The sequence below is a fragment of the Strongylocentrotus purpuratus genome, unplaced genomic scaffold, assembly GCF_000002235.5.
Source record: "Strongylocentrotus purpuratus isolate Spur 01 unplaced genomic scaffold, Spur_5.0 spur5_scaffold_6, whole genome shotgun sequence".
In the NCBI taxonomy this organism is placed as follows: domain Eukaryota; kingdom Metazoa; phylum Echinodermata; class Echinoidea; order Camarodonta; family Strongylocentrotidae; genus Strongylocentrotus; species Strongylocentrotus purpuratus.
This window is the reverse complement of record NW_022145612.1, coordinates 52359446-52375110: the sequence shown is the minus strand read 5'-3', so window position 1 is coordinate 52375110 and position 15665 is coordinate 52359446. Positions and strand designations below refer to the sequence as shown.

At 36.8% G+C, this 15665-nt stretch overlaps 1 protein-coding gene across 2 annotated transcripts; it reads right to left on the bottom strand.

The window, feature by feature from the left end:
* Positions 1–641: 641 nt before the first annotated feature.
* On the bottom strand, positions 642–8797 carry LOC115918311 (thiosulfate sulfurtransferase/rhodanese-like domain-containing protein 2). Of its 2 annotated transcripts, none has more exons than XM_030973053.1 (8): positions 8680–8797; positions 7080–7601; positions 6523–6645; positions 5651–5759; positions 4555–4676; positions 2684–2842; positions 2137–2275; positions 642–1656 (listed from the first exon to the last, which is right to left on the bottom strand). In XM_030973053.1, exons 1-8 carry the CDS (start codon positions 8737–8739, stop codon positions 1331–1333), a joined length of 1560 nt encoding a protein of 519 aa, XP_030828913.1. In that variant the 5' UTR covers positions 8740–8797; the 3' UTR covers positions 642–1330. The 2 variants fall into 2 exon arrangements, with proteins under 2 accessions (XP_030828913.1, XP_030828914.1); XM_030973054.1 differs by having other exon boundaries at positions 8649–8742.
* Between the last annotated feature and the right edge of the window lie 6868 nt (positions 8798–15665).

The following is a 15665-nucleotide window of genomic DNA, read 5'->3' as shown; positions in this document are numbered from 1 at the left end:
AAATGTCAATTTGATATAAAACATTAATAATGCACATGCCATAATGATACATGATTAGTTGCAACAATATATACCTGCTCATTACAATAACTATCATTCATCCCTCAGCATTCAATAATGGATGTGCCCCATAAACTCATTGGCAGATTATACTATGACATGCATATCAATTGTAATTTGTTGCTTTGGAATTCGGATAAGTGACTTCATGTCAAAAAGGCTGAGAAAGAAAGAAAGATTCTACACACAGGGACACCAGAAGGATGTATCCTCTCACTGACATTATTTACTTTATTCAATATTTATATATTTCAATGTTTGTGGGTTTTATTTTCAATTGGAGAATGAATAAATATTGTGAAATAATTGATTCACAGATAAGCAGAAAAACATGTATAGAACCAAGGCAGCTGACTTTGTCATATGGTATACACACTTGTCACTGATTCTTAATACAAAGACAAAACAAAAGAAAAGAAACGGTATGGATTTTAGGGGAAAAAACTCTAAAAAGTTATCATGCCATTGATACTTAATCAAGATGAAAGATGGGTGGTTTCAGAATACAAATATCTAGGCACTCATATTGACAAGGACTTCAACTGGATTGCTAAGATTCAACTTCTAGTATCTAACTATTCTAAAAAAAACTGCAACAAATATACAATTTGAAAATCAGAGGAGATATTACTTGTTTTCTATATTTCTTATTCTTAATATCTTTGTTTATCAAATATCATACATGATATTTCAGTCAGATACTGCAAATAATAAAATGGTGTTAAACACGCAATAATACATTAATGCATTTATCAGCATGATGTTAAAAGATGTGGCAAGTATTATAAAATTGTAAAATTTCTGGGTAATTGCAATTTCAAAACCAAATTAAAAGAGTAAAGCCACTTAAACGATTTACTTAAACACATAAACAAAACAAAAATATGTTAAGTCAAGTCAATAATGTCAAAATTATAACACAGAAAGGGTGGTTTGCCCTCCAAATCGTCTTCCAAAAGTTTTCACAACAGCTACAGTTGACAATATTGATCATAATACAAGTTGAACTACTGCAAGGGATTCCTTCCACCGCAATAGGGTTTTGTTATTTCATGTACCATTAATTTTCTAGAATTTGTGTACTGATTCCATGATATATCCTTGAAGGGTGGACAAAGGGACTGGACAAGAATCCACGTCTGGATGCTACACAGGAAGAGTATCCAAAGACAGGTTGAGGCTTGTCAATTCATAAAATAACATAAATGGGATTCAAAAACTACTTTCTCTACCTCCACTATCTACTATCTACTAGCTTCACTATCCATCATCAACTCTGCACATCTCTTGTACTTCCAGTGCCTCGACAGGGTTTAACACCATCAACTTTGATTGCGCTACATGCAGAACTACTGTCCAATTTCTCCACAGGGATCCTCTCTCGGTTCTTGGTGCAGGTGCACTCCTCCTTCCTTTTCTTGGTCTTGGTCTTGCCGTCCTCCCCGGAGGCATAGTCCAGGGCTAGCTCTGCACACCTCCTGCAGCAGGTGGTCAAGCCAGAGGTCCTGCAGGAAGGACAGGACAGGACTAGCTGGTGGCAGTGCTTACTGCTGCATGGCTCGTACTCATCCCAAGGCTTTGAGCAGTGGAAGCACTCTGAGGAGAAATGATACAATGTAATCATTTCTTGATCTACGAACAAAATGCACTTTGGACTGCTCTCACATTATAGAAATAAAACTTCAGTCAGTACCTGAAATCAATGTTAATAGTAGGTTTATATAAAGTTTGCATGGACAACAGGGTGTTGTGGCGAGTGCCTGTAATCCAGCTAAATGGAAGTTACAAACTGATTCAGCCGAGGACGCAGATTTGAAACTGAGTCACGTCTTTCGGATGGTGACGTTAAAGGTCGGTACCCAGACGTAAATAATCATCTGATTGATACACGTCTGTAAAAAGCCAATTACACACACATGATTCTTCTTCTTAATATTATTATTCATCATTATTATTACTATTATCATCATCATTATCATTATATTATCATTATTATCATTATGACCATCATTATTTATTATTATTATAATTGCTATAATAATTAATTACTATCAAATGAATGGTACATAGTCTTACCTGCTATGACATCCTGGTTTGTTTGAATAGCATAGCGGTTGTCAAAGACAAACAGCTTGCCTCTAAAGAAGCCATCTGGGTACTGGTCTAGATACCTGTGGATACCCCCCTTTAGCTGTAGCACCTCTTTGCAAATTCCCTGTGTACGGAAGCACAATTCATACTCAATAAGTTAAAATATTAAAGTTTCACCTTAGGAGGTTAGATCAGGACGACTCAATGAGAGATCAAAATGGTCATTTCCGTGAGATCAACTAAAGACTGTATCTCAAAAATAAAACAAGTCCAAATATTGACAATGAAGCTTTAGATATCATTTACATCATAGACACTGAAGTTTCATACTCATATGTCATACTCAAATAATTTTTATGAAGGTAAAAAATTCTTTTTCACCTTTTACTCTTTTGTTCTCACGATCAAATCTGAGAAGCTCTTCACATCGCTTACAATGAAAATCTTTCAGCGATCAAGGTTTGGCAATTTCAAATCAGCAGAGGAGTAAATGGATTATAAATACATTAGTACACAATAGAGAGATACTGACCTTTGACCTGAGGTATGCTGAGCCCCTTTCACATCTGATACCTCCCGTGCAGTACATAAGGACCTTCTTGTCGGCAAACACTGCTTCATTCTTATCTACATACTCAGGCCAGTAGCTGAATTTACGTATGTCTGGTGTGATGGCATCAGGGAAAATACCCTATGGGTAAAGAAATGGAATATTTGAGTTATTTCCTTTCTTCTTTAGGATAAACTGCGACTGTTGTTTAGTTCTTAATATCATTTTAATCGGGAGCGCCAGGAGGGTCAAATCTGACTGACATAAGCGGTATACAAGAATCCACTATTATTATTTATTACTTTACTAAGCCACAAAATTTACTAGACATTCTCAAAATGTTTTTTTTTTTCCACAACCACCCCCACCTTGAGTAAAAAAAAAACTAGATGGAATTTTGACTGCGCGCAGTCGAAAATGATGCCTCCGCAATAGAGCAATTTAAACAAGTTTGGAGTTTAAATCTCCAGTGGTTCTTGAGATATCATGATAACAATCTCAATGTATGGAATTTCATAAGTTGACCTCTGTGACCCTTGACCTTTGACCTACGTGCTCCAAAATCTAATCAGATTGTCTTCCTATGGTGATACACACTATCATTAAGTTTGAAGTTTAAATCTCCAGTGGTTCTTGAGATATTATGATAACAATCTCAATGTATGGAATTTCATAAGTTGACCTCTGTGACCCTTGACCTTTGACCTACGTGCTCCAAAATCTAATCAGATCGTCTTCCTATGGTGATACATACTATCCTTAAGTTTGAAGTTTTTACATCTCCAGTGGTTCTTGAGATATCATGATAACAATCTCAATGTATGGAATTTCATAAGTTGACCTCTATGACCCTTGACCTTTGACCTACCTGCTCCAAAATGTAATCAGATTGTTTTCCTATAGTGATACACACTATCACTAAGTTTGAAGTTTAAATCTCCAGTGGTTCTTGAGATATCATGATAACAATCTCAATGTATGGAATTTCATAAGTTGACCTCTGTGACCCTTGACCTTTGACATACGTGCTCCAAAATCTAATCAGATCGTCTTCCTATGGTGATACATACTATCCTTAAGTTTGAAGTTTAAATCTCAAATGGTTCTTGAGATATCGCGCTAACAAACTCAATACAAGGAATTTCATAAGTTGACCTCTGTGACCTGTGACCTTTGACCTACGTACTCCAAAATCTAATCAGATCGTCTTCCTATGGTGATAAATACTATTCCCAAGTCTTAAGTTTAAATCTTAAATGGTTCTTGAGATATTGTGATAATGGACGGACGTACGGACGTACGGATGGACAACCCGAAAACATGATGCCTCCGGCACCACCTTCGGTGGCGGAGGCATAAAAAAGGGATTCGGGGGGGGGGGGGGGAATGGCATCTAACAACATTCCCTGCCTTTTGAGTAAGAAGATTGGGAAATTAGGGGCAAAATCGGGTAAAAAAAAAAATTGGTAAAAAAAAATCAGGAAACCGATTTAAATCGGGTAATTATCAGGCCTGAATATTCTCAAGTTCATGTCAAGTACTCTTTTTTCGGTCTATGTGAAATATTATACATTTAGCCATTATTAGTATACCACTGAAATTGTGAGGCAGTTTTTGTCACCCATTGCAATGAAGAGGTTAATTTACTGTACATGAAAATGATGGTATGATAAGGAGAAAAAGATGAAAGAATACACTATTGGGTGGTAAAAGAAATCTTGATTTATCAACATTGCCATCATGCTAACCATATATGTATATATCTTATTGACTTCCTACAATATTTGGCCTCTACGCCCTATCCCCTTCTACACCTTTTTTTCACTGATATTACACTTGATTTTTATACTCACAATCCTGCTTTCATAGAAGTTCCTGCAGTCAATGAAGACTGTATTTGTTTTCTCTTCTCTTTCCTTGGCATTTCTGTGCCTCTGAACTTCTTCATGGAACTGGGCTGGTGTAAGGTGACAACCTACAAAGAGAGGACATTAAACCATTCATGAATTACTCCACACATTAAAAGCTCACATATTCACACATATATTTAAGCCCCTATCAGGGATATGCAAGCCCTGAAAAAGTTATCTCCAGCAGCGAGATGAGTTTATGAAAGTATGTGCAAAATTTCAGATAAAAAGACTTTAAATGTTTTTCTCTCTACGAGTGAAAAATTGAAGCCCTCATTTTGTACACAACAAATGAGGTGAATAAAACAATGCCAGTCACAGAGTTCAAATTTGAAGAAGAATATTTTTCCACCAGGAAAGTTTTCACTTATGATTTTTAAAACATTTTGGCCTTTTACAAGTTTTGAGATTTAAAGCTGACAACATGATTTAATATTTTATTTGACTCAGATATTCCTGGTTGTTTCATTGGATAAATAAAAAGTGAGATTTCATATGATAATTGATATGAACCATCAATTTAAAAAAGTTCAGAAAATCATTATTCCTAAATTGTGGGAACAGATCAATTATTCTAATGATTTCTGATATATCCCACAGTTCAATACTTTTGCCCTCTGGGCAATTCCATGAAATATTAACCTAAAATGAAACATTCTCTTGATTGTCTAATTATTCTTCCTCGTATCACTCATGATTGTCAATGGTCAAATCATCATAATTTTTTATCCTTGGATGAAAAAGATACATATAATTGGGTGGTTGTTTGTTTTACCGGACTGCTAAGAAAGCATGTGTAGGCTTGTAAGTAAGCAACCAGGGGACCGACGGCTTTAATTCCTCTACGATTGACTTTGTTTCGAACCTGGGATTTCCCAGTTACCAGACCACTGCTTTACCACTGAGCTATTGCGCCATAAACGGAGCACATATCTCAAGAAATTGCCCCTTTGCTTCGTCTTCCTCCTAAATTTGAAATCTTATACAATTACACAGTGAGAGCTATTTCAGTCTAAGTTTAGAATGGACTATATCCCACCTGCATCTTTGAAGCTGACCAGCATAGGATCCATACCCATAGGAACAATTTCCTGATGAATTGAGACAACAAGACCATCAAGAAAACTGTCATGGCCTCCTTGACTTGTCTGGAAAAAAAAGAGAAGGTAACAAAATGAAATACAGACTATTGTGATTTAGTACATGCATAACAACATCATTGTAGTGGACTTTGTAATCTGAATTGCAATTCATTAGTCCATGGTATCCAAATTAAATTTCTGATCATACATATATATATTTCTTGTAGACATTCTACTATACTGATCAGTGTTAGAGAAAAGGGAGATTTATGGTATGTGGATATTGTTGCTGTGATACTTTTCTGAAAGAAGTGTGTTCTGATGTAAAATGAAATACTTTCATGAGTGCTAGATTTCATTCTTTTAAATTACAATGATTAATGGAGCATCCACAAGCAATAATTGAAAGCAAAAAGCAGAAAATATGGGGGGATTTTTTTTCTCCTAAAGAAAATTTCTGAAGATTAAAAAGAATAAAGACATAAACACTCAATTGTACATAAATGTCTTTTTAGTGAAAAATTACAAATATGTATTGTTTTCAGCCAGGCTGGTTTAACTGATTGCAGTTTCCTCAGATGCACTACATATCTGTTTGACCTTTAATTGCAATCTTGAGGACCATTCATCAATCATATTTATAAGCCACATAGTTTCAAGTTCCAGCACTTCCTTGGTGTCAATTTAAAACAGATCTTGTAAGAAATATGTGTCAATACTACCAGCAAGAACAAAGAATAAATATGGACAAATTTCAATTTAGCACATACTTTCATTATTTATTTATAGCAATCATTGGTTGATTTTATGCAGAATTAAAATCTATCACCTTAAAATCCTCAATGTTCATGTCTGTGAAGTATGGGTGTGTCATCACTGCTTCCATGTACTGCTGAGTGCTGATCAATGCACCACCTACTGTACCATTCAAGCCTTCTCTAGCTATCCTGATCTGAAATATCCAATAGCAACATTGGCAATATAGAAGGAATGATTAGGTCAGTTTTCACAAACAAAAGGTATCTGTTTCACAATCTCACACACAGAGTCACTTCATTTGTATTTTACCCACCCATATTGAAACCTACATAAAGAAAACTAGAGAGACAAAATATATTGTTGTTATACACAGCAGATGGTCTGAATGAATAAGTTAGACAACTTTTGTAAGGTTTCCATGGGAACCAGTTTTCAAGAGAAACAACAAATAAGGCCTTCAGAGATGGGATGTTTTTTCTATACAGGTAGTCACTAAAGCAGGTTTTTACTACATAACAAATAAATATCATCAGTTCAATTATATGAGAAGGTAATACACGAAATAATCTTCACAATCTTGGATATATTTTTGATTAAATTTGATATTTTCAATATGAAATAGTATACCTTTCCATGTAAATGAAGTCTCCTGCACAACTCTCTCTGCCATTCACAAATGTCGGCCGGATCTGCCAAATCAACATATTTGTAGAACAGAAGGACTTGACCCTCTTTTGTTCTGCTTTTCTTGTCACATCTGCTTTCCTCATCCTCAGCATCACACTGGGTTACCATGGGTAACCAGGGTCGCACATCATCCTCAGAATAGGAACAGTGTCTTCTTTTGCTAGTGCTTTCACCTGCACAAACACCTGCTGGATTGACACAACCGTTTGGAGTTTCTCTTGACCCTTGATGCTTATTCTTCTGTCCCTCTCCTGGCTCTGCATTTTCAAGAATATATTTAGAGGTGCTGCAAGCAGTCCTGGCTTTCTTCAGAGCATCCATCGTTTTGCTGTCAATCTCTTCACTATGTTCCAGGGATGTGTGCTTGTGGATATCGATGGCACTCCTGAAACAGTGATTGCAGCATTTCCATTCTGGTGGGTTGCTTGTCAATTGCTTGGCTGCCACAGTCTCAGCAAATACCTTGACGCAATATGAAAGATAATAACAAGAGGATTGATCATTGAAGTTTTTATAACATTTAAATAGATATAGATCTACAAAGTGAATAATGAATTATATATGACTTTATCAATTCGAGGGCTTTTCAAATGTATCCTGTTACAAATTTTGGGTTCCTGAAAAGAAAATGAAATATTCAAAATTTCAAATGCTTTTGCAATATTTCAAAATTATTGCTGAATCGTTCATTTCTGCACTCAAGCTTATACTGTACTTAGTAATCAGTAGGGGCGCTGGTCTGAGAATAAGGGTTATCCTCATGAACCAGGATCGTCTCCGTAAACGCAGACAAATGGTCCTTAAAAATAAGGATCGTCCACATTTTTGCGGACGATTCTTATTTCCAATCCGTGTGTTGGAGATGCAAAAAATGGATTCCGCGATGATGCTCTTTGATACATTTTACATTCACTTTGCGCAGAGACTTTCACGTTTCCAACAATAAATCCTCGGGAAGACGGACAACCCATAAAAATTAAAAGTAGACGGTGAACTGGTGGTATTTTATTAAGCGGAATATGTTTTTCCTGTGCACCTGCAGAGCACCAAGGAAAAAAAACGTCCATGGACGATCCTTATTTTATTTTTTAGGAAGCAATTTATCCGCGTTTACGAGGTTATCCTCGTTTATGTGGACGGTTCTTATACTCGGACCAGCGGCAGCGCCCCTATACAATGTAGTTAGACTAGATCTATAGACTATTAATAGAATATAAAATTAGTCAAAAGAAACAGCGTAAGTACAACATTAATTATCAGAAGGCAATTAAAGCTTCAAAATATAAGGAGCAAAACACTAATAGAAGTATTAGGGCCTACTGTTAAATCTAGTTGTTCAACTTCATAGTTCACTCATCAACTCCAGCTCCAGCTCCATCCACTCACATTCACAATATCAATCATCACAATTCACACATGCAAACTGGTAACATCATCATCACATCACAAATGCAGAGCTAGCTAGAGTTAACAAAATTAAACGGTTTTAACATTTAAAAATCCATTTACTTTATCAAAGAATCTTCAAAATGAGGCCAACCTTCTTTCTAGCTATTTTCCTCATACGAATCGTAACTTTCATGTCCTGGTCCACGTCCATTTCCTTTGTAATCTAGTTTAACTCTTACTACAAATACTAGACTAGATCCATCCATTCATTTGAGGTAGACGTTTTTGAACTATGGAACACTGCACGAAGGAGTACAATTGTGTACTAATTAGAGTCTAAAGTAAGATTTAAATTAATGATACAAATCAATTAAAGCCTTTCATAGCCGGTATGAAATATATAAAATATTCTTATTATCCATCGTTAGCAGCAACAAGATTCAAAACGGTATTTTTTATTTAAAGTATATTTGTTCATTTTAATGTTTACATAAAATAATAGGTGGTCCATACATAATCACATGTACACAATATCGGGGTGAAGCTTTTCTTCACACACCTAATCGGAGATGAAGGTAGCCCATCCAACGTTAACCAATGTGTAAAAATTGCCAATTTGATAAGTGTAAGGATCGCATTGTAAACATACAACCGATATACTACCCACACGCAACGTATGCTTTGTGTATTTTATCCACCAGGCATCAGCGCAACGATGGCTACCAATTTTAACAGGCACGATGGTCTGATATAATGAGAGTGGAGGGTGAAGGGGGGGTGGTAAAATTGCAGAACTAAGGGGCAAAACAAAGAACTATACTAGAACCTCATGTATGTTTGAAATTAAAAAGTTATAATCTTCTTTTGAAATGCAATATATCCCCTCACCATAATTATAAGCAAGTCATGCATGCCTCTTCTCTGGGAATAGGGGCATTGACTCTTTATACAAAAATCACAGAAACCATTCACCATATTATGACACCGTCATGTACTTATTTTCTATGGATATAATTTTTCACGATCTCAACTCTTTACTACATCAGCGCCATGAACATTGTCTGTGGATAAACTTGAATATTAATTCTTCACCACCCTCGCGCCATGTACATTGTCTATGGATAAAGGGTAATATTAATTCTTCACCACCCTACGCTAACTTTTCACCACCCTAGCGCCAAGTACATTGTCTATAGATAAAGGGTAATATTAATTCTTCACCACCCTACGCTAACTTTTCACCACCCTAGCGCCAAGTACATTGTCTATAGATGAAGGGTAATATTAATTCTTCACCACCCTACGCTAACTTTTCACCACCCTAGCGCCAAGTACATTGTCTATAGATAAAGTGGAATATTAATTCTTCACCACCCTTCGCTAACTTTTCACCACCCTAGCGCCATGTACATTGTCTATGTATAAAGTGGAATATTAATTCTTCACCACCCTTCGCTAACTTTTCACCACCCTAGAGCCATGTACATTGTCTATGGATAAAGTGGAATATTAACTCTTCACCACCCTTCGCTAACTTTTCACCACCCTGATAGCGCCATGTACATTGTCTATGGATAAAGTGGAATTTTAACTCTTCACCACCCTAGCGCCATGTACATTGTCTATGTATAAAGTATAGAATATTAATTCTTCACCACCCTTCGCTAACTTTTCACCACCCTAGCGCCATGTACATTGTCTATGGATAAAGTGGAATATTAACTCTTCACCACCCTTCGCTAACTTTTCACCACCTTAGCGCCATGTACATTGTCTATGTATAAAGTAGAATATTAATTCTTCACCACCCTTCGCTAACTTTTCACCACCCTAGCGCCATGTACATTGTCTATGGATAAAGTAGAATATTAATTCTTCACCACCCTTCGCTAACTTTTCACCACCCTAGCGCCATGTACATTGTCTATGGATAAAATGGAATATTAATTCTTCACCACCCTTCGCTAACTTTTCACCACCCTATAGCGCCATGTACATTGTCTATGTATAAAGGTTAATATTAATTCTTCACCACCCTTCGCTAACTTTTCACCACCCTATAGCGCCATGTACATTGTCTATGGATAAAGGTTAATATTAATTCTTCACCACCCTTCGCTAACTTTTCACCACCCTAGCGCCATGTACATTGTCTATGGATAAAGTGGAATATTAACTCTTCACCACCCTTCGCTAACTTTTCACCACCCTAGAGCCATGTACATTGTCTATGGATAAAGTGGAATATTAACTCTTCACCACCCTTCGCTAACTTTTCACCACCCTGATAGCGCCATGTACATTGTCTATGGATAAAGTGGAATTTTAACTCTTCACCACCCTAGCGCCATGTACATTGTCTATGTATAAAGTAGAATATTAATTCTTCACCACCCTTCGCTAACTTTTCACCACCCTATAGCGCCATGTACATTGTCTATGGATAAAGTGGAATATTAATTCTTCACCACCCTTCGCTAACTTTTCACCACCCTAGCGCCATGTACATTGTCTATGTATAAAGGTTAATATTAATTCTTCACCACCCTTCGCTAACTTTTCACCACCCTAGCGCCAAGTACATTGTCTATAGATAAAGGGTAATATTAATTCTTCACCACCCTACGCTAACTTTTCACCACCCTAGCGCCAAGTACATTGTCTATAGATGAAGGGTAATATTAATTCTTCACCACCCTACGCTAACTTTTCACCACCCTAGCGCCAAGTACATTGTCTATAGATAAACTGGAATATTAATTCTTCACCACCCTTCGCTAACTTTTCACCACCCTAGAGCCATGTACATTGTCTATGGATAAAGTGGAATATTAACTCTTCACCACCCTTCGCTAACTTTTCACCACCTTAGCGCCATGTACATTGTCTATGTATAAAGTAGAATATTAATTCTTCACCACCCTTCGCTAACTTTTCACCACCCTAGCGCCATGTACATTGTCTATGGATAAAGTAGAATATTAATTCTTCACCACCCTTCGCTAACTTTTCACCACCCTAGCGCCATGTACATTGTCTATGGATAAAATGGAATATTAATTCTTCACCACCCTTCGCTAACTTTTCACCACCCTATAGCGCCATGTACATTGTCTATGTATAAAGGTTAATATTAATTCTTCACCACCCTTCGCTAACTTTTCACCACCCTATAGCGCCATGTACATTGTCTATGGATAAAGTGGAATATTAATTCTTCACCACCCTTCGCTAACTTTTCACCACCCTAGCGCCATGTACATTGTCTATGTATAAAGGTTAATATTAATTCTTCACCACCCTTCGCTAACTTTTCACCACCCTAGCGCCATGTACATTGTCTATGGATAAAGTGGAATATTAACTCTTCACCACCCTTCGCTAACTTTTCACCACCCTAGCGCCTTGTACATTGTCTATATGGATAAAGTGGAATATTAATTCTTCACCACCCTTCGCTAACTTTTCACCACCCTATAGCGCCATGTACATTGTCTATGGATAAAGTGGAATATTAACTCTTCACCACCTCACGGCAACTATTTAGCCCAAGTGAGAGTCATGTACATACTTTTGGAGAAGTTACGTAAAAACCTGATCTTCACCAAGTCATCGCAGAGCTCAGTATTGTTGTTTTTTTACATTATTTTGATAGCTGGGTCACTGTATGTTCATAATAAGTTCCTATCATGTCTAGTCCCATATCTCTCCAGTTTCAGGTTGCTTGAAGAGTACCAATTCAACTGTATTATCTATTCAAATGAGCGTCCTTTTCCCTTTTGATATTATCCCCTTTTTTACTCCAGTATATCTGTCCTGTATTCAAAACCACTAAGAGCATTTCCTTTTTGAATTTCCTACCAGCGGCTAGCTTGGTATTTTCAGTGGATGAGCGATCACGAGGTGTAAACCCCATAAGATCTGTTCAATAAGCTTTTGTTTTTCCTCGCTTGCTTGCAAATAAATATTCACACCATCAAATCCAACTGCAAAGTATGTTGCTTAAGCCCTATCTCGAAGCATATACAGAGAGAAAAAATGTTGAAATTATCTTTATCTGTAATTATAATCGAAATTTAGGTAAAATACCAATTGATATATAAAAATTGTATGTTTTCGCATTGAGGTTTTCCTGCGTAGGTGCCCCATTTTGTCCAGAAAGTTCCCTTTTATGTTGGTCCCCCCCCCTCCCCAAATGACAACCGGTAGGCGTTGTGGCGTGCGCCTGTAATCCAGCTAACAATGGAAGTTACAAACTGATTCAGCCGAGGACGCAGGTTCGAAACTGAGTCACGTCTTTCGGATGGTGACGTTTAAAGGTCGGTCCCCAGACGTAAATAATCATATCTGATTGATACACGTCTGTAAAAACCCAATACACACACACACACACACACACACACACACACACACACACCCTCCCCCGGCCCCCCTCCCTCATCCCCCGACTCTTGGGAAGATGTTCCCGAACTGCAGCAATGATACGGACCGCACATGAATGTGTAATTTCTTTGCACGCCACATGGCTCCTCGATCGCAAGTACATTGGTGCAAAGGGACAGATGAGTTAAGAGCTATGTGATCATGAGCTGTAAGTTCACAATGCCAATGGATGAAGTCCAAACGCAATCATGGTGAGTTTATCTTTTAGCAGGTGTGTTAATAATGCATTGTTTTGTCATCAGTAAATCAAATACATTTGTCTATTTCATCTGTTATTTCCTACGAAGCGGATGGACCAAACATTTCGCGAGCTACGATTCCGACTTCTCCGGGTACACTGCAAACCTAGAGAGTTTGAAGGCTCTCCTGCAAGATTTCGAATTGGAAACCCATTCCCACTACATCTCTGCCAGGACGAGGGGGACATTTGGCGAACAACCAGGTATTTATTTTATGTTTACGTCAAAATCCCGCAAAAAAGTGTATAAAATGGTTGATCTATGTATTCATTTTTGGTTTCGGAAGCTCCAGTTTACGATTCACTCGCTTGCTGGATCGGTCTACGCGCCCCTTGTTATATAATCGCCCCTGCCACATGGTAGGGAAAAGTGCCAACGTATGCCCGTATGCCCGGCATAATATAAACAATGACAAGATAATAAAAAAATAAACGTTATTTGGTATCTTTTTTATAACCGAAAATTAGCATTCAAATATGTTGGACATTATTTTTTGTTTAGTGTCGTAATGTAAAATTATTTAGTTACAGGAAATGAAAAATGAACCTACTCTGAAGCAATGCTTGTTAGATGTATGTTCGCACACTAATAATTTATACAAACTTTATACATTTATAACTGAATTTTGAAAGATTACGGAGTCAAAGAAACATGACGGACGCAAACAAATAAAACAAAAAACGAATAAGAACAGTGGCAGGATGACAAAATGAAGATGGTAGATAAAGAAAATAAGGGTGAGAGAGTGACAAACAGGAAAAGAGGGAAAACGGCAGAAAGAGACAATCATAGAAGACAGAGAGAGAGAGAGAGAGAAAGGAGGAAGGGAACGAGAAAGGAGGGATGGAAAGAGATAGGCAGAGACAGGGAGGGAGAGGGAGAGGGTGGCCATGGAGGAATCATTTTTTTAGTATAGTGTGAAAATGGAAAAAAAATCATACACTACTCACACTTCCGATCTATAAAAAAATGGCCATCCCTGCCAAATACGAAAAACTAGGGAACTAGCCTTTTCTAAAAAGGTCTGCAACAAAGAGCGCTTGACGGCAATTTTTAATCCAATTAATGCGGGTGTTTCTTTCAATGTGCCGGGAACGGCATTCCAATATTTTTGGCCGGTGAAAATAAAGATTTTGCTGGAAAATAACGTTTTTGTTTTTGGTATATGAATTTAGTATTTTTGTTTAAAACATTTGTAAGAACTTGAGGAAAATCATTTTCTTAAGGGTGTACATAGTGTACCATGGTTATAAGAAAATAAGTCGTGTATCTTCACAACATTATTTGTGTGAAAGAGTTCAAGAGGATAAGAGCACGGAAATCGGTGTGACTTCCATTTTATGATTCGCATTACTTGAAACAAACATTTTCACTGGCTCATTTTCCCTGATTGAGGTATCATATGAAAGGGCATAAAATAGACTTTCTAGAAATGTAATTTTCTCCTTAAAATTTAGAATCCGCCCTAAAGTAAAACTGTTTTTAATCACTCATGCGGGAAATATGCATCATATGAGTTGCATCAACTGAAAGAAGAGGATCTAAGCTTTATAATTGTGATTAAATTACGATAAAACATCGATAATTCTCGTTCTTTTTTCTTTCTGGGATGCACTGTATATAGAAGCCTTACAACAGCTGGTTTGTACCGGGTAGTGGTCAGTGACATTCATATAAACATGATCGGGGTCATACTTAAACTTAATGATGTGTTAAAAACATTGACCAGAATGATGTCAACTGAGCTATAAACATCATCCATCAACTAGAGGTCAGTATATATAGGCCTATGTAACATTAAATGTATTAGTGCAAGAGTGCAGAACATAATACCCCTCCCTTTATGGAACTGATAATCATTATTTTTGCAAACCCGGACAAAATCTTTTCAGACAACATTTTACACAAATTATTGGTTAACAATGTCCCTGGGGCATAGCAAATACGTCATGAATTAAAGAATTTAAAATTGAACAGATATTCTAAGGTAAAACTTTTTCTGGCAAAATAATATCTCACTAAATAAAACCATTCTCAGGCTTAGACGATTCAATCAAGCGATTGCGGGTTGCAATCTAGATCCAAAAAGACAAAAGCATTTTTAACTTGGTATGTTCAGTAAAGAGTAAACAAGGTTCCAGTTGAAAAACTAGAAAAAATATCAATGCAGTAATATAAAATTAAAAAAAAACTAATCTACCGCAACATAACGATAAGTAGAATTCAATACTAAATCATACAGCATAGGGTCGGTACAGCTCAAAAGGATTAAAGGAATGAGTTTCCAAAATGAGTACAAAGAATAAGTATGGTATGGTCATCAGCCAAATCTAAAGAGTTTTATGAGCCTAATGATATCAATCACGAGTAACCATTACTGATGATTACTAATCATCACAGTTCATACACTGAACATATTTCGAACTGCATGCTTACTTCCGAAACATGAAAAATC

What these genes read in the sequence shown, in the direction of transcription:
- LOC115918311 (XM_030973053.1), bottom strand. Translation starts at nt 8,739, where the DNA reads ATGGACGTGGACCAGGACATGAAAGTTACGATTCGTATGAGGAAAATA. An exon ending in GACTTCATTTACATGGAAAG is followed by an intron (nt 6,646 to 7,079) that starts GTATACTATTTC and finishes TGGATATTTCAG; the next exon opens with ATCAGGATAGCTAGAGAAGG. An exon ending in GGTCAGCTTCAAAGATGCAG is followed by an intron (nt 4,677 to 5,650) that starts GTGGGATATAGT and finishes CTCTCTTTGTAG; the next exon opens with GTTGTCACCTTACACCAGCC.